Here is a 22,898-nt window from a genome sequence, read left to right on the forward strand (position 1 = left end):
TCAGTTAGTCTTCCAGGCTGGTACTTCTCAGGGTGTTGGACTCTGTGAGAGCATGGTAGTGACCTCCTGATTCATCAGAGTCACAAAAGGGGCACAAGCCTTTTGCATGGCTGTGTTGAGTGAATTCACCTCTGTAAGGCCTCTTTAGCTGTTTGTTCTAGGGCAATCTTGCTTGCTGAGGGATTATTTCTGTTCTTTTAATGTGTCTTACAAAGCTGAAACAAGATTCATTTTTCTCTTTAATTATTTTATAGTGTTTGTTGTTTTTTTTTTTTTTTTCTTTGAAGGTTACCCATGTTACAACTAACCTGTAGTACAGATTCCTTGAGTTACCTTTTACCTGCCTCTCTGCTCTGTTCTCCTGCTGGTACCCAGTTTGGATACCAATTGTAAGATTTCCTTGTCATGCTTTTTAACATAAAACTTTGTATTTGAAAGGAAATTTAAAACTGTGAAGTAAATGTTATATCTGTTACTTAAAGATGCTTATGAAAGGTAGGATGGGCACTGGTGTAGTGTGTCACTAGATGTGGTGATGACTTTTTTTTTTTGGTATGTATTATACTTGTCATCTGTTTTGCTGAATGGCCAAATATTGGATGCAGGAAGGGGTCTTAAGTAGGTTTTAGAGCAGCTGTGTTTCTCATTTGCAAGGAAATTGGCTTAAAGTGATAGCTGATCTTGCTAAATAAATAGATGGTTGGTGCATGAAAGCTAACTTTGTATAAACAGCATGACCTGTTGTAAGGGAGAGAACAGTGTTTTATTGACCAGAGTAAACAAAGTGGTTTCTGGGTTATTTGGTGTATTTCTCCAATGACTTTTTCAATTATTCTGTTACATCTTGCAAAGTTGTATGGCCAGATGAGTCAGCAGCTCAGACTGGAGTGGAAGGGGAGGAATTTGCCTTGAACCCAGAGATCCACAACCCCTTTTGGGAAAAGAAGCAGTTTACATTCTCATTTGTTTATAGTTTGGCTTCCTTTCCCATCTTGTAGTATTCTAATAATTAGTACTGATGATTTAACTAATGAACTCATGGTTCTTTAATGTAGGTATTTGATGTCATTCAATGAGAAGGAAATTAACTTTCATACATGGCCTTAAGTTTTGTGGTTCAGTTGTCAAAATACAGCTATAAAAAATGAAGTGACTGCAAAGGAAGCCTTTAATTTTGTGGGAAGAATTCCTTTATTCTGAGTACAACCCTATGTAGTGTTGCAATTTTTATGAAGTCACATGAGTTAAGTAGTTCAGATTCTGAGCTTCAGGGGAATGCAGTGTTGTTACATGCCATGTCTTAACCTTCCTGAAATGCTGGAACTGTTTAACTGAACAGTATCTCAAAATTACTTTCTTTTTTTCTTCCATTCTCCCCCTTCAATCACAGTCTGAAGCAGAAATTAGGTGTTTGTTAGAAGTCTCTTACATGGCTAGCAGGGTGGAATCAGTACATATATTCATCAATGACCTGGATGAGGGCACCAAGTGCACTGTCAGCAGATTTGCTGATGACACAAAACTGAGTGGGGTGGCTGACACAGGAGGGTTGTGCTGCCAGTCAGCAAGACTTAGGCTGGAGACTTAGGGAGAAATTGAATGAAATTCAATAAGGGTAAGTGTGGAGTCTTGCACCTGTGAAAGAACAATCCCATGGACCAGTACAGGTTGGGGACTGACCTGCTCAAGAGCAGTGAAAGGGAGAAGGACCTGGGGGTCCTAATGGATGGAAGGTTGGCCATGAGCCAGCAATGTGCTTTTTTGGCCAGCAAGGCTAATGCCATTCTGGGATGGATTAGAAGGGCTGTGGTTAGTAGGTTGAGAGAGGTTCTCTTCCCCCTGTACTCTGCTCTGGTGAGGATGCATCTGGAATATTGTGTGCAGTTCTGGGCCCCTCAGTTCAAGAAGGACCTCAGGGAACTGCTTGAAGGAGTCCAATGCAGAGCCACAAAGACAATTAAGGGAGTGGAACATCTTCCTTATGAAGAGATTCTGAGGGAGCTCTTTAGCTTGGAAGAGAAGCCTCTGAGGGGTGACCTCATTTGTGTTTATAAATATGTAAAGGATGAGTGCCAAGAGGCTGGAGCCAGGCTCTGCTGGGTGATGCCCAATGACAGCACAAGGGGCAGTGGGTGGAGGCTGAGGCATAGGAAGTTCCATGGCAACAGGAGGAAACATTTTTTCACTGTGGCTGGAACAGGCTGCCCAGGGGAGTTGTGGAGTCTCCTACTCTAGAGATATTCAAAACCCACCTGGATGCATTCCTTTGTGATCTGGTATAGGTGATACTGGTCTGGATGATCTTTCAAGGTCCCTTCTAGCCCCTAACATTCTGTGATTTTGTGAACTGAATATCTGGAGGCAACAGGGTGAATGAGAACAGAGTATCTCTGTTGTCATTAGTGTTTTCACTACTTGCTGTGGCTGTTCAATGTCTTTGCTTTGTGGGCAAAAGTGTACATGTGAATGTAATTATTAGTACAGGATAAGTGATTCATCTTGCTGCTGCTTCTTCAGGATGACCAAGCATTTTAAGAATACTTTTAAGCAATTAAAATATTGCATTAGAAAATATTGCTTGTACAAATGCAGTGCATGGTCTCCAAATGCTGTGTAATGATGGCAGATACAAATAAGACAGGTGGGCAGCATTGCAGCTGCCCTGGAAAAGCTTTGGGGATCAAAAATGGAATTATTGCTTCCCATTATATAAGTGAAATTACTTTAAAAGGTCATTGCAGTGTATTAAGGTTAGATATAGCAGAGCAATGCTCTGCAGGGGACACCTACTAATTGGAAGTAATCAGCCATGAAACATCATCAGAAAATGGAGCATTCCCCTTAATGCAGGCTGCTAAAAAGCTGCCTCTGTTAAAATTTTGGTAAGAGAAATAAACTTTGAATTATGAAACTCTCAACTAAAAGTATCTTCAGATCTCTACTTACGTTATCTGTTTCCATTTTTAGGTGCTTCGTTTCTTTACTTTGTTGCTTTACTTTGGAGAGGTGAAGTCAAGTGCTGAGCATTGAGGAGATAAGAATTTTGAGGGTGCTCCTGAGGCTTGGGTTGGTTTTTTGGGGTTGTGCTGTCCTGTTAAAGTACAGGAAAGTAAAGGAGAGGTTGATTTGGTTGATTGGTAGGGTTGATTTTTACTGTTTCAAGGCTAATATGAATATGCCTGAATTGCAGACATGCACTTTTTCCCTGAGGAAGGCTTTCCACCTAGGTAAGATGTGTTAGGAGGGAAATAACTGCACTATGTCCAGTGTGGGAGCTTGGGAAGGTCACAGCAAGAGGCTTGCTAGTTAGCAAGGTAAAATAAGGTGCTCACAGTGTCACAGTGTATTAGAGGTTGGAAGGGACCTCCAGAGATCATCAGGTCCAACGCCCCTGCCAGAGCAGGATCACTTAGGGTAGTCTGCACAGGAATACATCCAGGTGGGGTTGGAAAGCCTTCAGAGAAGGAGACTCCACAACCCCCCTGGGCAGCTTGTTCCAGGGCTCTGTCACCCTCACTGTAAGGAAGTTTCTCCTCATGTTGAGGTGAAATCTTCTATGTTCAAGCTTGAAACTGTTGTTTCTTGTCTTATTAGTGCACACCACTGCGAAGAGGTAGTCCCTCTCCACTCTCCCTCTCCAGTGATACCCACTCCTCAGATATTGACAGACATTGATCAGATCCCCTCTCAGTCTTCTCTTCTCCAGACTAAACAGCCCCAGGGCTCTCAGTCTCTCTTCACAGGGGGAGATGCTCAAGTCCCCTAATCCTCAAGACAGACTTCAGTTAGCTGGAATTTCTTTGAAAGCTTCCAGGAAAGTACCTTAGGTGCTAGGAAGTGTATTACTTAACCAAACCAGTTCTCTAAGAAGCACTTAGAGATGTAGTACCTGTTAATTATTAAATGAGACAGCAGGCATGGCAGTGAGGGAGAGCAAATAATGACTTATTAGCTTGGTGCAGGGGGACCATGTGTGATGATGAGTAGCTGCATAAAGCAGAGGGTGGCTAACAAGAACAGTATTGCCAACAAAGTTGTAGGAGTAGTAAGGTCAAGGAAGTAGAGGAGCTGGAAATATTTGGCTAGTGTGGCATCTTTAAAATACCTGATGAATGTACCTTACAGTACAGCTTTCCTGGGAGTTTCTATCGGCAACGTTAGCCAAATGGCTTCTGCAGAAAAACTGGCTCAATTTCAAGCATTTCTTCATTAATATCTATATAACTGTGCAGAATTTCAAACAAGATTGAAGTGATATCTGGACAAGGTTTTTGGCTACAGTGTAATTCAGAATGGAATGGACCTCTGCAGGTAATCTGGTCCCAACTCCACCCAGGTCAGGGCTAAGGTGACCCAGACTGCTCAGGACCCTGTTCTGAGGGACCTTGGCAGCCAGGTAATGCTTGGTGTTAAGTCTCTTACTTCCAGTTTTAGTATTTTCCTCTCTAAGTAATAGGTGACAGACTATATACGCAGGAAGGGAGGACAGTAGTTTGCACTAATTTCAACTGCTTAAATAAAAACAATTAATAAAAAGAGTGATTTAGTTTTGAGACCAGTCTAGGGCTGTTTGTATGGGGATGGTTTCAGGTGGAGTAAAATTTCTTTGCTGGAGGCAGTTTTAGCCTGAAAACTCTGCAATGAAGTTGTATCAAGGCTATCTATGGCTCAGCTTACAGACTTATTGGAGAGGGAAAATAATGTCTATTATTTTTGCTTTGCTTATTAAGCCTCTGCAGTCTGGCTACAATGGATGCTTAAGCCAAACCACAGAAGTATCTATGATGGATTTTTATTCCAGGCAAAAACTATTTGAGCAAATAATGTTGGAGGGTTTTTTTGGAAGAAATTTTTTTGCCACATCTGGGAATTGTTTCTGTTTCTGCTACTTTTCTTTTCAATAGCTTTAGGTATTGGAAGCCACTCTGAAGGTAACATATATTGTAAAAATAGATTTGTAGTAAGTAGGATGAACTTTTGGCCACCATCGTGTGCAAAGACATTCAGGTTCTTGCCAGCTGATGCACTGAAGTGCATGAGGAACCACAGTCTTGATTACATATGGTAGGGCTAACCAAGAATTGTAATTAATTCCTGATCTTTAAAAATAGCTCCTAGGAGGAAGTAATTTTGTAAAAGGTCATTAGAGCAATATTCTCTCATGTCTAATAATTGGAATGAAAGTAAATGAGATTTACCATACAGTAAAGAATCTGCTTCTAGCTAAGGTCACACAATTTACTTTTACAGAGATTAGTTTCATTTCTGGATTTGTTTTGACAGCTGGAAGTCAAAACCTATAAAGGCAATGGAAATGTGTCCTGGACAGAGTACATTCTTCTCTGCACGTTCAAAAAACAATTTACTGGAGCAAAGAGAACTTTTTTGATCTTGCCAACCCCCCAAGATACTGTATAAGTCTTCACATGCTGAAATAAATATTTTAAAGCTGCAGTGGAAGAGAAGCAAGGAATGTTACTGCAGCTGTAGGAAGACCAGTTTAGGGAAAGATGCTATGTAATAAGGCTTGACTGATTGTATCCTGGGACTCCTCAGCAAAGCACTTGCAGAACATGAGAGCCAATTCCTTCTTCTGTCTACATCAAATCAGAAAAGAAAACTTTGATGTTGAAGCTGGGCTCTTGGTCTATTTTAAAATTTTATTGGAGAATAGAATAACTTTACCTACTCCTGAAAGGAATTCTTCAAGTTAGATTTTAGTTGGGTTTTTTTTTTTTTTTTCCTTGCCATGTACTTCTTGGTGGCTGGTGTCAGGCAGTTCTACAAATTGCTAGGTAAGCTTCATGCATCACATATTGCCAAGTGCATGAACTTTGGAGGTCCCTTCCAACCCATTCTATGAGTATAAATTCTATTGCAAATAGAATAAATTGTTTGTTTGTTTGTTTTTAAATATGGGTTTTCTGTTGAGCCAGCAGCATCAATCCAAAATCGGAGAGCAATGATTAGCCAACTATTACTTAAGACACAACATTTGCATCTTTTATCTGTAGGTATCATACATTTCATATACAGGAAGAAGAGCAGTTGAGACTGAAGGAGCAGGCAGCTAGTGTCTATCAGTTGGCCAGAAACACTTTAAAACAATGCCTTCTACAAAACGGCATGGAAACGTGAATGAGTGGGCTGTACAGGCAGGGAGGATGCTTCTTCACTATCTATTGCTTCACCCCTTCCCCTACCATGTCCTGTAGTCCCCTTCGCTGAATATTGTTGCTGTTTATCTTGAGTATTTAGTGTATCATGACTGTTAGTTTGGGACTGTAGCTAATGCAAAGATTTACCTGGTTAGTGTTAGTGTTGCTACTTGTTGGTATTTAACAACGAATCCTATTTGGTCATACTGTATTAAAGTAGTTACATGAATTCACTGAGTGTCACTGAAGTCCAGAGGCAGGAGTTTGATACCTGTTTCAAAGTGTCTCATTCATTGCAAGAGTTTCATTTTTATATGCAGTTAAGATCTCTTTTTATATGCCTGTGAGTATCTGTGTAGCTGTGTAACACTTGTCACTCGTCCTGACAGGGCAGCCTGGCTGCTGAGAGTGTCCTGCTGCCGTGGGAGTGCCAGGGGTGCTGCTGTATAACACTGAACACAAATAAGTAGTTGAAAATTGGGGTTGAAGCTGTGAGTTTCTTGGTAGTTGAAGTAAATTAATAAAGTTTAATAATTAGAGGTTGTGGGAACCAGAAAATGAGGACTATTTTGCCATGGACTTGCATACTATGGTTCTCCACTCCAGTTCTAATTTTCTTTTTCTACATCCATCCTGCTTTCCCTCCCCATCTCTATACACACAGTGGTTTTACCCTTCCCTCCCCACTCCAAAACTTTCACTGAATATAATTCCTTAAGTACATTTTTCTTAGGCTTTCTAGTGGATTGCAGAGGCTATATTTTTTTTTTTAATTAACATATCTCTTGTTCTCATGATCTATGGTGGGAGTTAAGTGACTGTATAACAAATTTGTAGCAAAGTGATGAATTAATTTGTGATCTTTGTATCCTGAAGCTTTGCTATATTTTATCTTTCACTTGTTTCCTGTAAGGTATTTAACCATTCATTGCATTGCATGTTTGTTTTCTCCATGGAGCTCTAATATCTTAAATCTATAGCTTTAAAAAAAAATTAAAAGAAGCAAATTAAAAGAAAAACCTCAGACTTTGAGTACTTGCTATAGAATTTGCCAGTTATGAATAGTGACTTTTTGGGGGCAGCTGTACCAACAACCTTACAGGCATAAGTATAGTATAGGAGATATATATGTATAGATATATATAGATATATAGATACACACATATATAGGAAAGTATAGTAGCACAGTCTAATATCAGATATCCAAATGATATCACACAGAGTGTTTTCATCAGCTTCTTGGATGAAATTGCAATTTATTTTTTTTATTAGTTTGACAAAGCTCATTCAAAAGAAGTAAACTGACTTATACTTAGGTCAAGAAATCAAAGAAACAATTAACTCACAGTTTCCATCCCTGTAATATACAGAAAGATATTTACCAACCTAGCAAATATTTATCACTTTGAGGTAAACAAGTAAGATGGAGTTAAGAACAGCTTCTGTCACTCATGTGTATTTGACAGGCTTCTTCACCTTACCCTTTGTTCAGAATGACTAAAAAAATACATATTTATTTCTCAGGCATTCTGTGGCTTTTCCCAATTCCTTGAGAGAGTCACAGTCCCAAGCAAGCTCTGTTTCTGGGGGTTGTGGAGAAGAAGGGAGGGAAGTGAATTAGAAAGGTGTGTTATGAAATCTGCTGGGTATTTTTGTATTTTTCTTACATATTTCACCAGCTATCAATAAGATCTGGTGCTGGGTTTTGAAGTTTTTCTTCTGTTATGTGTAGGGTCATGCTTCTCATGTAATCATAGAACCAGTCAGGGTTGGAAGGGACCACAAGGATCATCCAGTTCCAACCCCCCTGCCATGGGCAGGGACACCTCACACTACATCAGGCTGGCCAAAGCCTCATCCAGCCTGGCTGCAAACACCTCCAGGGATGGGGCCTCAACCACCTCCCTGGACAACCCATTCCAGGCTCTCACCACTCTCATGGGGAAGAACTTCTTCCTCACACCCAGCCTGAATCTCTCCACTTCCAGCTTTATTCCATTCCCCCCAGTCCTATCACTACCTGATAGCCTAAAAAGTCCCTCCCCAGCTTTCTTGTAGCCCCCTTCACACACTGGAAGGCCACAGAAGGTCACCTCAGAGCCTTCTCTTCTCCAGACTGAACAGCCCCAACTCTCTCAGTCTCTCCTCATAGGAGAGGAGCTCCAGCCCTCTGCTCATCCTGGTGGCCCTTCTCTGGACACCTTCCAGCACCTCCATATCCCTCTTGTAATAGAGGCTCCAGACCTGGATGCAGTACTCCAGGTGGGGTCTCAGCAGAGCTGAGCAGAGGGGGAGAATCACCTCCCTTGCCCTGCTGGCTACACTTCTCCTGATGCAGCCCAGGCTCTGCTTGGCTCTCTGGGCTGCAAGTGCACATTGACAGCTCCTGTTGAGCTTCTCATCCACCAGCACCCCCAAGTCCCTCTCCTCAGGGCTGCTCTCCAGCCAGTCCCTGCCCAGCCTGGATTTGTGCTTGGGATTACCTCCACCCAGCTGCAGGACCCAGCACTTGGTCTTGTTGAACCTCCTGAGGTTGGCTTGTGCCCACCTCTCCAGCCTGTCAAGGTCCCTCTGAATGGATCCCTTCCCTCCAGCCTGTCTGCTGCACCACACAGCTTGGTGTCAGCCACAAACCTGCTGAGGGTGCACTCAATGCCTCTGTCCATGGCACCAACAAAGATGTTGAACAAGACTGTCCCCCCTTACCCCCTTTCTTTCCTTTTAGCTGTTTCTGGAAGAGTATTTTTCTTTTAGCACTCTTGCATGTTTCAGTGTTAGTGGTTTGGGGTCTAAAATGGATTTTTGGAGACCTTTGTATGTTCTGCTGCTCCCAGATATAATGGGGAGATGTAAATTCTGGAAAGGATTTCTGCCAGAATCATGACTAGGCCTTGTGATAATGCATGATCCTACTCTCAGACATTTGACACATTTTTGTGGCATAGCTAAATGGGTTTTGTTTGTTCTGGCTTTTAGACTTCCAGTGTAATAAAGCTTTTTCCTAGCCTAGAAATAGAAGATGTTCAGCATTTTAAGCAGCTAGACTGAATTTGTTTTCTTGGCATCCAGATATCAAAATATGGGGAGAAAAAAAAACCCCTAAAATCCTATTTTTTGTTAGCCAATTATGATCACATTGATTATGTGGAGAGAAAGCTGCAACCCAGAAGTCTCTTTCAAGCCAAACTGTTCTGTGATTCTATGAAAACTTCAGACCTCCAGATCTTCATGAAGCATTTACAGAACCTAGGCTGCAGAGCTGGATATCATATTGGTTCCAATTTATAGCTATGTTGATTCCAATGTATAGCTAATGTCCAGACTCTAAATCATTCTTCAGATGTATTGGGAAGTGCTTTAGATTTGTGTTTGGGCAGGGAGGGAAATCTAGAATATTTTTCAAGTGCAAAGGAAATGTAGCTTGGTATTGATTCCTTCTGCAAAGTGAATTGTCCGTATTTGATATTGGTGTAAAGATCTTTTTCAGTTTAATAGTTGTGGCAATTTTTATAAGCGAGGGATGGTAAGGGTATGAAAATCTGGCTTCAAGGTGTGCTGTTGTCTTGGTGCTGCTAATTAGATGTGACACTGAGCTGCTGTTGCACTGCCTGGCAGCAACTTGTGCCCTGCAGCCACAAACAAATTGATTTGATGTGATGTGTTCATCAAAATAACCAGAAATAGATGTATGGTCATGGAAATCTTTACTACTTAGATAGTTGTGTGTTTATACTGCAGTGTTTTGTCCAGAACTTCATTGAAAACAAAGTGTGGTTTGGCTGCCTTTATGTAGAAGATGATTAGATACAAAAACCTTGGCCTTCTTAACAGTAATTATTGGGAATAAGCTAGAGACAAATTCCCATTTTTTCTGGTCTTGGCAATGTGGAAATTCAAAAGAAAGCTGTTGGTCTTACTCTGCCAAGCAAGTGTGGTAAATGGGGGCAGGTTTGAATGTAACAGGAACTTAATTTTGATACAGATGGATCTTCTACTTAATCTCTGCAAAGCTGTTCCTATGACAAAGCATTTTACTACATCTGCTTTAGTTCCTCTGGGTTCTGTGGGAATGTAGGAATCTTACACAACAATTAGGTTGCGCAAGGTCTTATTCAGGTTTGTGCTTTTCTTTAATAGCTGTCTAGCCATTAATATTGATGAGAAATGTTAACAGTTGTCAGGAAGATAGTAGGTGTATGCAATGAAGAAATAAACTGCAGCCCTAGGATGTTTCAAGCTGTATGTTTACATTGGTTCTAGGTACATGTGAGGTCCCTGTTGCTTAGACAGTGTTATTGATAAGGCTGTAATTCCTGTTACCCAAAAGTGTCATTGTAACAGTAAAGCTGGGGTTTTTTTACAGTTTGGGTTTTTTTTTTGCACACTTATGTAAATATTTTTTAATATATGTCACATCTTTAAGTCAAATGATACTGTTTGATTGCCTTAATTTGGTACCAAGCTCAATCTCATCATCCCAACACACATTCAATTGTATATATTAAAAGCAAGCCCATTACACCAGCTAGTAATTACTTTACTATTAACCTTGGAGGTACATAATGAAGTGATAAAATAGTTCCTATTAGTCTTTCTGTGATAAATGCAAAAGATTCATAATGGAAATAATATTCCTGGTGAAGAGCTTTCTTCTTCACACGGTAAGAAACTGTCAATTTTGACTCACACTCAGTAGCACTAAGGACCTGTTAGAACCAAAGGCAGTGTCAGGGCTCAGCTGGGGCAGCTGCAGGGAGCAGCTGCTGTGGCCTCCTTTGGGCTGTTGGTACTCCTGGCCTGCCACTGGCAGCTCCAAGCTCTTCCTCAGAGCTTGGCTGCAGTGGGGATTCTGCTCTTAGCCCGGGTCCAAAGGTTTGCTGAAGATTCCCAGGCAAGGAGTACATTTGAAGCTCCTGTGCATCTCAGAAAAGATGTACTCTGCTCCAGTGTAGCTCTGCAATTAGCATTTCTCTTGCTCTAAAGAAAAAAACTCCTCTGCTCCAGAATAAAATAAACCTATATGTAGTGCACTTATCCAGCATTTTTCCAGCAGAAATGTAACTTTTAAGCCCTTTAAAATGTGACTTTTAAGCCCATTAGTCAGTTCTAAGAGTTATGATTGATATTCATTAGGAAGTAGTGTTGTGTATTTTATTTCCATGGAAACTGGCATCTGTGATGCTCGTTCCTGTAACTGCAGTGGATAATGAATTTTCACATTTTTAGTTTTAATGGCAATATCCCTGTCACCAATCAGGTGGTTAGTGCTGCTGAGTGTGAGTCAAAATTGTTTCTATCTATGTGAAGAACTCTCTTCACCGTGAATATTGTTTCCATTATGAAGAACTTTTTACCTGATTAGACAAATCTTTTGCATTTATTACATGAAGATATAAGTAATTACTAACTGGTTTGGTGGATTTGCTTTTAGTGCATACAACTGAATGTGTTCTGGGATTATTTTTGCTTCCATTTTAGAGATGAACACCACCTTGGGTTGAGCCATCTCTGATGTGCAGTAAATAAACTCTTTTTGTACTCACTCAACTCCTTAACTGTAATTTGCATTGCAGCAATTCATGGTAAATTTACACAAAGGAAACCATTAACTAGGTAAAGTTTTTTTTTTTTTATTTGGTGGTACTATTAATGAACTTTTTGCTCTTTTTAATACCCAGTTTCAGTAACTTTAAGTATTTGCTATTAGACTTCTTGAGGTTTCTGTTAAATATTTATATGATGATTGAGTCATGCTTGAGCAATATTGGAGGAAGCCTTTTTTCCTATCAAAGACATAGATGGTGATACAAGACTTTTTAAAATCCATCTTTCCCATTTTTTCAGGGCCAAAGGGAATTATCACAGTTGGGTTTAATAAAGACTGAAAGGATGTCAGTGAATAAGAGCACTTAGAGAGCTACATTGGTGTTTGTGCTAAACTGCTCTCCAAAGAAGAGCTCCATATAAAACTGGAGGTCTGCATTTTACCTGCTTCTGAGTCAAATGCAGGTTTTCTGCTGCCTTGTTTATCTTCTACCTCCTCCATTCAACTCCTGTAATTGTTATTTAGTAAGAATGCCTCAGCAATTCCTGGTAATTGCTAAACAGTTCACTTCTTGCATGTCACACAACCTGCTTCACCACACAGTTGGAAGTTAGGCTTCCAGATGTAGCTTATTAATTTCTTCAGCTGCTAGCCTGCTCTGGATTTTGCTGATGTCAGATTTTTTTTTTTTAGGGCTCATCAGGCAGACATGCAGATGTTTAATGTTACTACCATGAATTGTCACATTTATTTCAGACAAACAGCACATGACAGTGAAGTTAAACATGTGTGCAACACTTGCTGTATTATTGTGGCCTTCATGAATTATTACTTTAAATACGATCTTGGTCCAATATGTAACTCACTTCAGAATGAAACTGCCATCATATTTTGTAACTTTTATTTTTTGGTTTATGTAAGATATTATGTAGAGTGGAAAGTAATAAGAAAACTAATCAAAAATATCCAAACTTTGTACAAGTGAGGGGAAAAAAAACCCGAACCAAAATACAACAAAAAAAGAACTAACAGAAACAACAAAAAAATCCAAAACACAACCAAAACCCAATAAACCCTCAAACCTACCAACCAAAAAACCAACCCAAGCACACACAAAAAAAAATCCCAAACTAAACATGAAAACTGAAACCTTTATCTGAGATAACTGAGTCTCCTCTACATGAACCATGACTCACATAGTTGGAAATTTAATAGCAAAAGGTCTGGCATCCCACTTCTATTTTTTCACTGTTTTATTGTCATAAAAAATTTGTTGTCCTAATATTCCACAAGTAGAGCAAAGCTGGTGACTATTCCAGACCTTGCTAAGAAAGAGTTAGTAAGTTTATTGCTTATAAGCCTGATTTCTCTTCCTGTGACATTTGCTATAAGTTGTTGGGGTTTTTTTGTTTTGGTTTTTTTTTTCACTAATAATGCTATTTGATTGTTTAAAGTGTGTGCCACACTTCATTATTCTTTCTTGGCTTTAAATTTTTCTCTTGTATTAAATGAAATTTGTATGAAATGAAACATGACTTACCCATTAATGGGGAATTCTGTCCCTTAAAAACTGCTTCCAGCATAGCTGGAGAGAATTCTTTTGTCTGCTTAAAGGCATTTGAAATGGCCAAGAATAGATTAAAACCAGTGGACAAGAGTTAGACACTCTCAAAGGAACTGGATGTAGGTCCACACTGCAGCACAGCACTATAAAGCTGATAGACCTGAAATAGGATTTAGTCCTGGCTCAACATCAGACTGCACTGATTAATCTTGTACTAACTACTTTGACATCAGAATACAGACTAAGAGGTTTAAAGTCAGTGTCTACTTTTCTGTATGCAAGTCACAGGAGAGCCTAAGAACCTGCTACTTGCTGGCCATTTCCAGGTGGCCAGTAAATGTAACAAGTCTTTTGAAGGCAGAAGTGTTTCATGTGTGTATTTGGTTTGGTCTTTATTGCTCTTAGTGATGGGGAGAAGTGGGAAAGTAGTGAGGAACTCCTGTGCCTCATCTGCTGACTGAGAGAACAGTAACAACAATTTCAAAATATTCTCTAATTCTGGAGCAGAGTTTTTCACAACTTTAAAAGGGCTCCAGTGTTTGTTTCTTAAGTTCTTTCTCTCTCACAGCTTTATTTTCTAGTGTTTGAACTTAAATTGCCTTTTGAAGTGGTTATGTTTTAATCAGTGGTTGGAACTCGCTTTGGGAAGTCTGTGGCAGTCAAACTAAAGTCTCAGAGATACTGGTGATGGTGGAAGAATGCCTGAGCCAATCCATTGCCTTAGAAGTGGCTAATTTCATAACATTCCTTTCAAGGAAATGTGAGAAGCCCACAAACTAATAATTATAGTATCCATTCAGTGACAGCCAGACAGGCACCATGGTGTAGCCTGTCCCATCAAGCTGGGTGCAGTGTGAATGATCAGTAGTCATATTGGTACCTAATTGGCCAGTTAGTAATTGGTGTTTCAGCTGGCTATGTAAACTCCAATCTGAAAGCATTTTCAGCTGATATAGAAGGAAGTGTATATAGAAAAATACAGTAATTACAAAACTGACAATGCTGAAGTAAACTTGAGCTGAAGAATGTATTTTCTGATACTGGTACTAGAAATAGGGTGTGAATATTCATTATCAAGAAGATTTTTGAATGCTAGCTGGTTGCTTTGTTGTGCTGATGAAGACTATTCTGATGGACCTGATGGAGCAGGTCCAGAGGAGGGCCACAAAAATGATCATGGGGTTGGAGCACCTCTGCTATGAGGACAGGCTGAGGGATCTGGGGGTGTTCAGCCTGGAGAAGAGAGGGCTCCAGGGAGACCTAATAGCAGCCTGCCAGTACCTGAAGGGGGCTACAAGAAGGATGCAGAGAGAGACTGTTTGCAAAGGCCTGCAGTGATAGGATGAGAGGCAATGGCTTCAAACTAGAGAAGAGCAGATTTATATTGGATGTTAGGAACAAGTTCTTTACCAGGAGGATAGTGGAACACTGGAACAGGTTGCCCAGGGATGTGGTTGAGGCCCCATCCCTGGAGATATTCAAGGTGAGGTTCAACAGGGCTGTGGGCAACCTGATCTAGTTGAGGATGTCCCTGCTGACTGCAGAGGGGCTTGGACTGGATGACCTTTGGACGTCCCTTCCAGCCCAAAGCATTCTGTGATTCTATGATTTTTATTTCTCCAAAGAACTGACCAACAATTAATAAAAAACCAAGATGTGGTGCTATTAAGGGTATAGGAAAGGAGCAAAGGCAAGAAGAGTCCTGTACTGAAGTGATCCACTTCATCTGTGGAAAGCCAATGTGCTATAAACTGAGCAAACCAACACAGCCTCAGAAGAAGAGGATCAACTCCAGACAGTTTAAACATGGACAATTGAATAGCAACAAAGTAAATGCAGGATGGAGGAAAATACTGTCTACCTAAACTCAGTAAATTGAAACCAAATAGAAAATGTCCTGTGGAGGTTTTCTACAAACAGTGTCTGTCTCTCTGTTCTTAGGAACCAAAAAAAAAGAAAATTAAATTTGTATCCTTGGAGCTGAAACAGACTATGAGTTCCTCTTTCAAACAGGCAGAACATACTTAGATGGAATGATATTAGATAATCATTTAAGACAGTTCAGAAGGAATATCCTTTAAGGGAAAAGTGCATTTTTTGAATTCATTAAGGGCCTTTGTTAAGAAACTTTTGCTAAATATCTCAGACACTGAGGTGTGTAAATAATTGACCACTACTTAGATATATTCTATAATAGGGACTTGGAAATTAGAAGGGATCTGTGCATGAGTGTGGAATTAAATTCTGCTATAGGAATTGCACCTGAGGAGGAGTAATAATAACAACATATTTGGGATTGAGTTAAATTTTGTGTGTATTTATCTTGCCAGATAAATTTAAGTAAAGGGTTCTGAGTCTGAGCTATTTTTAACTTAGATTTGTCCTAAATATACTTTAGCAACGTGTAAATATGAAAGGCTTTTTTCACTCAAAGCACCTTTTTGTAGACTACTGAACTCATAGTAACAGGTGTTATAACACAAATGTGGTATACTCAAAGTGATATCTTTGTGGTTGATGGCCCAGTGCTCCTTTTTAATTAAAGATTTTCCCAGTAGAATGGATGATGGAGTTGTGTTTGGTTGTAGCTTTGTTAGGGCTGGGCTGTTGCAGAGATGAGCCGTGTATTGCCCTTCCTATTGATTGTATTTGCACAGGGTAGCTCAAGATTGTTCTTAATTGAAGATAAATTATTGCACAGATGTGTACACACATACACTTGCTATTTATGTTCATTTTGCTGACAATTCCTTGCACTGCTTTCTAGGTTTGGCATATTTGGCTCTTCACAAGTGGTGACATTCGGTTCCATCTTGCTCCAGAGGTGTAAACTGGCTTGGCAGACATTTTATCAGTTGTGCTTAATGAAGACAATGGGTGTCCTGATGTAATATTTTTTTTTTAATAATGCCAGCTGTATAATTTTATTGAAGCATTCATTAGTTACCATGAATCCCATGCAGTCAGCCTAATCACCATACTCTTAACTTCTTTCTCTCTAGGCAGAGCTAGTGAAAGGGAATCAGCAAAGTGTTGGCCTCACACTTCGCCTTGTGCAGTCCAAGGAAGAGGATGCAGGACACATTGTCATTGAAACAGTGACTCCAAACTCATCTGCTGCAGCTGCTGATCTACAGAGGGGAGACAGAATTCTAGCCATTGGCAGTGAGTAATGTGTCAGCTTTTGAAATAGTGATCGTCTTGCAAACCTGCAGGGTGTGTCTGCATACAGCTCAACTAGACTGCCTTTCTCAACAGCTGCAGGACAGGGACCTGGAGGTCCTGGTGGATAGAAGGATGACCATGAGCTAGCCATATGTTCTTATGGCCAAGGAAGCCAATGGTATCCTGGGATGGATCAGAAGAGCTGTGGTTAGTAGGTGGAGAGAGGTTCTCCTCACCCTCTGCTCTGCCCTGATGAGGTCATATCTAGAATACTGTGTCCAGTTCTGGGCCCCTCAGTTCAAGAAGGACCTCAGGGAACTGCTTGAGACAGTCCAGCATAGAGCCACAAAGATGATGAAGGGAATGGAACATCATATGAGGAAAGGGAACTGGGTCTCCTTAGCTTGGAGAAGAAGTGATGGAGAAGTGACATCATTCATGTTTATAAATACATGAAGGGGGAGTGTCAGGAGGATGGAGCCAGGCTCTGCTCAGTGATGTCCAATGAGAGGACAAGGGGCAATGGGTGCAAGCTGGAGCAGAGGAAGGTCCATGTGAACATAAGGACAAACTGTTTCACTGTGAGGGTGACAAAACACTGGAACAGGCTGTCCAGAGAGGTTGTGGAGCTTCCTTTGAAGGCATTCAAAACCTGCCTGGATGTGTTGCTGTGTGACCTACTCTCAGTGATCCTGCTCTCACAGCGGGGTTGGACTGGATGATCTTTCAAGGCCCCTTCCAACCCCTAATGCTCTGTGATTCTGTGATTTATGGCCACTGCTGGTTATCCATTCATTTAAGTTTTCTTGCATTTTTTTTTTAAACAACAAAACAAACAAAAAAACCTCCAAAACCAAAACAAACAGTTGACTAAATATTTGAATGTGAATATGTTGTAATTGTTCCAGTAGTGATGCTGTGAGGGTCTCTATTTAGTTTCTTCCAGTGATGTTATAAAGGATGCTTAGTTTGCAGAGAAAACCATAATGTTTTACATCTTAGGTCTGTGCACTCAGCTGTGAACCTAAAGGTACTAACAGAGTATGGAGCAAGTAGTATAAACAGTCTTGACTAACAGAGAAATTGTCTGAAATACCAGAATGACCCTAGAAGATCCACTGAATATTCAGCAGTTTATTTTCAATGCTTTCAGTATCCATTTCTGTCAGCTCTGACATGTAGGAGCCTAACTATTCCCAGCTTCTCTTTTGAATTTTGCTGCTGAGAAGTTCAGACTTGCAGTAAGACCCAGGTTTAAAGTGTTAGCATAAAAGTCAGCATCACTCTTAAATTTGCAATATTAATGACAAACAGCAAACTGGAGGAATTATGTTAGTATCTTTTCCAGCTCCTGAAGTGATATGTTTGTATGAGGAAAGTGGAATGGATCCATCTGTGAGATTGCAGTTTAGCTCCTCTGATATAATTAACTCACAGAATCAGGCAGGTTGGAAGAGACCTTCAAGATCATTAAGTCCAACCGATCACCTAATCCTAACTAATCAGCTAGACCATGGCACTAAGTGCCTCATCCAGGCTTTTATTAAACACCTCCAGGGACATCAACCCCACCACCTCCCTGTGCAGCCCATTCCAATGGGCAATTTCTATTTCTGTGAAGAACTTCTAATAGCGAACAACAGTATTAGCACCACTCTTAAACATCTAAACATGTGCCAACTGCTTGTGGTTTCTTTTTTGCCACTTCCATTCTTGTAATAATTAAAATGTAGCCATTTTTGTCTTTCCTGTTTTTTAATAGGCGTTAAAGTCACATCAACTGTCCAAGTGTTGAAGCTGATCAGACAGGCTGGTGACAAAGTTTTAGTCTTTTATGAAAGGCCTGTTGGGTATAATCAGCATGGCTTAGCACTGCAGGATGGATTTGGGCAATTAGAAGACACTAATTTCTTGACACAGTCAGAAGATGACCAATCCAGTCTGTCAGCTGATGTCGACAGTAGAGACTTTGATTCAGAATTTGAGGACTTAGCCTGTGAATCACCTGAGCAAAAAGAAGATCTGCCAACAACTCCAAGTCCCAAACGTTCGGCGGTGATACTTGCTGCTAAACCCCTTGGAACTATCTCTCCCATTCTGAATCGAAAACTTCATTTAGGAGGTTACCAGACAACATCAAAAACGCAACAAAAAGATGGAGCTAAAGTGGCAGCACCCAAAGCTGCTGAGGCTTCAGATGCACCACAGCCATCGGGGAAACAATCGCAAGGATCCGGCACTAAGCCTCCTGTGCCACCTCGGCCGCAAAGTAAGCTGGTTTTGCCTGCTAGTGAAACTCAGAACGTGCTAGAAACAGGAGGTGTGTCCTCTGAAAAACCAGAGAGGCCACCTCCACCTACAAATATTGGGGATAAATGTGCAGAGAAGGTGATGAAGAACAACGATCAACTGGAAGACCCAACAGTAACAAAAGTGATAACAGTATCAAAACAAGATACGTTGAAAGATGGGCTTCCAGAAAACACTCGTGGGGATGACCATCAAATATGGGAATCGCCAGAAATTCCTTACAAAGCCCGGCAAGGCCGGTGGCCAAGGACGAGAGCATCCTCCTGCCTGTTTGAAGTAGAAGGATACCAGAAGTACCTTAATGTTGCACTGTGGTGCAGAGACCCTTTCAAAGCAGGTGGTTTCATCTGCTTAGGATATGCAAGCATAAAACTTGAAGAAATTGCTTTAGATTGTATAGCTACATCCTCAATGGAGTACTTTAGAACATTTAAGCTGGACGCTCCTACCCCGAAAGCTGTGGTCACCAGGACAGCGTTGAGGAATTTGACAACCCAGAAAGGGTTCAACGAAAAGTTTTGCTACGGCGACATCACTTTACACTTCAAATATTTAAAAGAAGGGGAAGCAGAGGATTCCAGCGTTCTCCTGGAGAAAGAAAAGGAGAGTCACTCGGAGGAAGAAGCTCGTGTGCTTCAGAAAGAGGATTCTTACTCGGGGCAAGTTGTTCTTCCGGAGAACAAGCATAACTTTCAAGACACTCAGTTTCAGAATCCGACTTGGTGCGACTATTGCAAAAAGAAAGTGTGGACTAAAGCGGCGTCGCAGTGCATGCTCTGTGCTTATGTGTGCCATAAAAAGTGTCAAGAGAAATGCCTGACCGAGACACCCTTTTGTGTAGGAGCTGAAAAGAGACTTGATCGAACTGCTTGTAGAGCAGAAGGGCAGGAGCCTCCTCCCCAAGCCGCGTCCTCTCGTGTCGATTCGGAGTCTAAGTCCGTTAACAGAACGACAGGTCTGACCAGGCATATCATCAATACAAGCACTCGCCTGTTAAACCTTCGGCAAGTCCCCAAAGCTCGGCTCTCCGAGCAGGGAGCAGAGGTGGTAGAGCCTTCCCCAAAGCACACACCGAACACTTCCGATAATGAAAGCAGCGATACTGAAATCGGAGGGCCCGGCAGCCCCTCCAAACGTGCAGCGGGGACTGGGATCAAGCTGGTCCGCAAGGAGGGCGGTCTGGATGACAGCGTCTTCATTGCCGTGAAAGAGATCGGCCGGGACCTCTACAGAAGTTTGCCCACGGAGGAGCGCTTTCAGAAGTTAGAATTTATGTTGGATAAGCTGCAGAACGAGATAGACCAGGAGTTGGAAAATAATAATTCGCTCGTTAAAGAAGAGAAAGAGACGAGCGACGCGAGGAAGAAAGCCCTGATTTCCACTGCGCTGGCCAAGTCTGGCGAAAGACTGCAGGCCCTTACGCTGCTGATGATCCACTACAGAGCAGGCATTGAGGATATAGAGTCCTTGGAGAGCATGTCCCTAGACCGGCAGTCCAAAAGAGTGACTAAAGAGCTGGAGGAGCCCAGCATAGTGGAAGACACAGATAGCAAAGACGTCAGTCTGACGGAGGCTCCAACATTCAACATCAGATCAGAGGAACCGGTTGATCCACCTCAATCAGCAGACTGAGATGTGACAGATTTAGCCATGGAAGGAGCGGACTGGAAAGAAGACTTTGCACTCACTGACACACGCAGCGCCAATTAAATCAGAACACTGGTGTGACGTACGCCTCCTGCTTCTCCACGGTTATTTGCCTGTGCAAGAGTACAGCTATTAAATGGTTCTTCTCTGGCTACATACAGCACCATCATTTTTGCTAAACTGTGCTGGCTAAATTGACTCTTTTTTTTTTTTTTTTTTGGGAGGGGTGGTTTATATTGGAAATTTATTTTTAATAACTTATTTTTATTTTTTCTAATTATGGAACCTTAACCATTTCACCTTAAAGCGTGTGGTGTCCTCAAGGTATTACTTGCCCTCTTCCCCCCCTTCCCTCCCCCCCCCCTTTTTTTTCCTTTTAACTCTTTTCATCAGAAAAACAGCAAGAATTTTCAGAATGTTTAGTTTTCATTGTGTGATTGAGGAAAAATGATGAGCTTTTTGCATGTCTAAGCTGATGACTGACACAGAAGTCACTGAGGGACCAGGCTTTAAAAACGTTGATCACAGTTTTACTTTTATGTCTGCTAGGTAGTTGTGTCTCATCACCAAACATATCCTGAAAGCAGACAGAAGCTCTTTCATTTTGTCTGTTAGGAATATTTACTGAAATAATGAGGTTGCATATCATGTGTTGCCCATATTTTTTTTTTTTTGTTGGTTAAATACATAATCTTTTCATAGTTTGTATTGTAATTAACATGAAATGTAGTAATGCTATGCTAAAAGAAAAAGAAAAATCCTCTATGGAGCTTGGGGTTATCATATCCTGATTGAATAATGCTACATATCAAAACTACTTCCCAGTATCTTGGTATAATTGAATTGGGACTATTTTTGAGAGGAGAGGCTGGTTGCCTTCCAGAACAAAATTATATCTTTAAGTGTTGGTGAGTTAGCTGATAACCTGCTAAAGGAAAATTGTTCTCCCCAAGAGCTGGAGGTGTCATTGCATTCTATATTAAAATAAAATAAAAGCATGTAATGACAGTTGAGTTAAAAAAACCCAAACCATAGTGTTGCTGCAGAATTTGTTTTGATTCAGAAAGCTGAAGGTATAAATACTTTAGAAAATGTCTCAATGTGTTCTCTCACCACTTCTGACTAGTCATAGAGTGGTATGTTGCATTTGGCTTCTCAAAGAGAAGAGGCAGTCTGAGCAGAAGGATCACCTTTGTCAGGAAAAAATGTCTTCTAGTGTATATAACATATTTGATTTCAGTCAAAATAAGTGAGTCCAGTAGAGATGATGAAGAATTTCAGCCAGCAGCTGTTGAAAAGAACTTACCTGGTTTTGTGCTATGTGTAACTGTGGATCTTAGCATCACCTGGCTAAGACCATTCTTATTTATTTCCTGTAAACATGTCTCTGTTTCATCTTCTGTGTATAGAAATGCCATAGAAAGTATCACCTTTACTTTAGGTACTGTGTTAGGTACTGGTAATCATTATCACTGGTAGTAGAAAGATTAAAAAAAAAAATGGCAATGGAGTTGAATCTGAAGATGGTAAAGTAACTCATGGAAAATTTTCAGGCAGTCTGTAAATCTGCGTCTCCGTTAAATTTGCTTCTCGGTTTACTTTATGCTGGGCAAAGTAAAAGCAGCAGTGGTTTCACAGGTGGAAAAGCATCCTCGTCCTTCTGAGCAGAAGGCTTACTTCCACTCATGCAACTACTTGCACTTTTTTTAACATGCAAGTTGATACTTCCTTTGCTGATGTCTGGAAAACACTATCCATGCTAAAACAGGCATGTGACACACTTCTGGAATTAAGCTTCTGCAAATAATCGCACAAAATTAGCTTCCCTTATCGACTAAAACTTATTTAACCTATACTTGCTTGAAATGCGTAGTAAGACTTCCCCACTCCCATGTTCTCAGTGGCTTACCGTTGGTGGTGAGCTGCATTTCAATCTCCATCAGTGTTTGCTCTTCGTGACCTACTATAGAGGTTTTCAGCTATATTTCAAACCCTGGTACACGTGAAAGAGCTGTGAAAAAAAATGCAATTACCAACTTCCAAAACACATTGACTCCTGTGATAAAGTGGGGAAGAAAAGCTGAGTATAGTTTTCCTCTTCCTAGCATTGCTAATGATGATTGTAAGAGAGAATTTCAACCTAGTGCAATATTTTTAAGTATACCAAACGAGGAAAGAAAAAAAATGAAACCAAACAAAAAAAAAGGCAAATAGTTGTATTTTAGTGATAAGAAGGAAAACATGAATTCCTGTATGGCATTAATTACAATAAAGGGTGAATCTCGAGGGGGAAAAATTGTGATACTACATTCCTGATGTAATCTTTGCTTTGTGCTTAACTGTATATAGTGGAAAATAAAGAATACCACAGAAAACAAAGAATATCTTGACTTAATGATATCTGACTGGGTGGCAGCTGCACACATTTGCAGAAGTTCTGCCTCATAAGATTTTTTTTTTTTTTGTTGTTGTTGGCTATTATTTTATCCTGGAGAATAAGCTTTAATAA

The 22,898-nt window shown here is 40.6% G+C and overlaps 1 protein-coding gene across 1 annotated transcript in view; it reads left to right on the forward strand.

Annotated features, from left to right (window-relative positions):
- The window catches only part of PDZD8 (PDZ domain containing 8), a 53,087-nt gene extending 32,713 nt beyond the window's left edge, over positions 1-20,374 (forward strand). Inside the window, exons 4-5 of the mRNA XM_054382535.1 lie at positions 16,270-16,432; positions 18,195-20,374. Coding sequence (XP_054238510.1) covers positions 16,270-16,432; positions 18,195-20,374 — 2,343 coding nt within the window. The remainder of the gene's footprint in view (positions 1-16,269; positions 16,433-18,194) is intronic.
- The last annotated feature ends 2,524 nt before the right edge of the window (positions 20,375-22,898 follow it).

The sequence above is a fragment of the Indicator indicator genome, chromosome 7 (assembly GCF_027791375.1).
Source record: "Indicator indicator isolate 239-I01 chromosome 7, UM_Iind_1.1, whole genome shotgun sequence".
Classification (NCBI taxonomy): Eukaryota; Metazoa; Chordata; class Aves; order Piciformes; family Indicatoridae; genus Indicator; species Indicator indicator.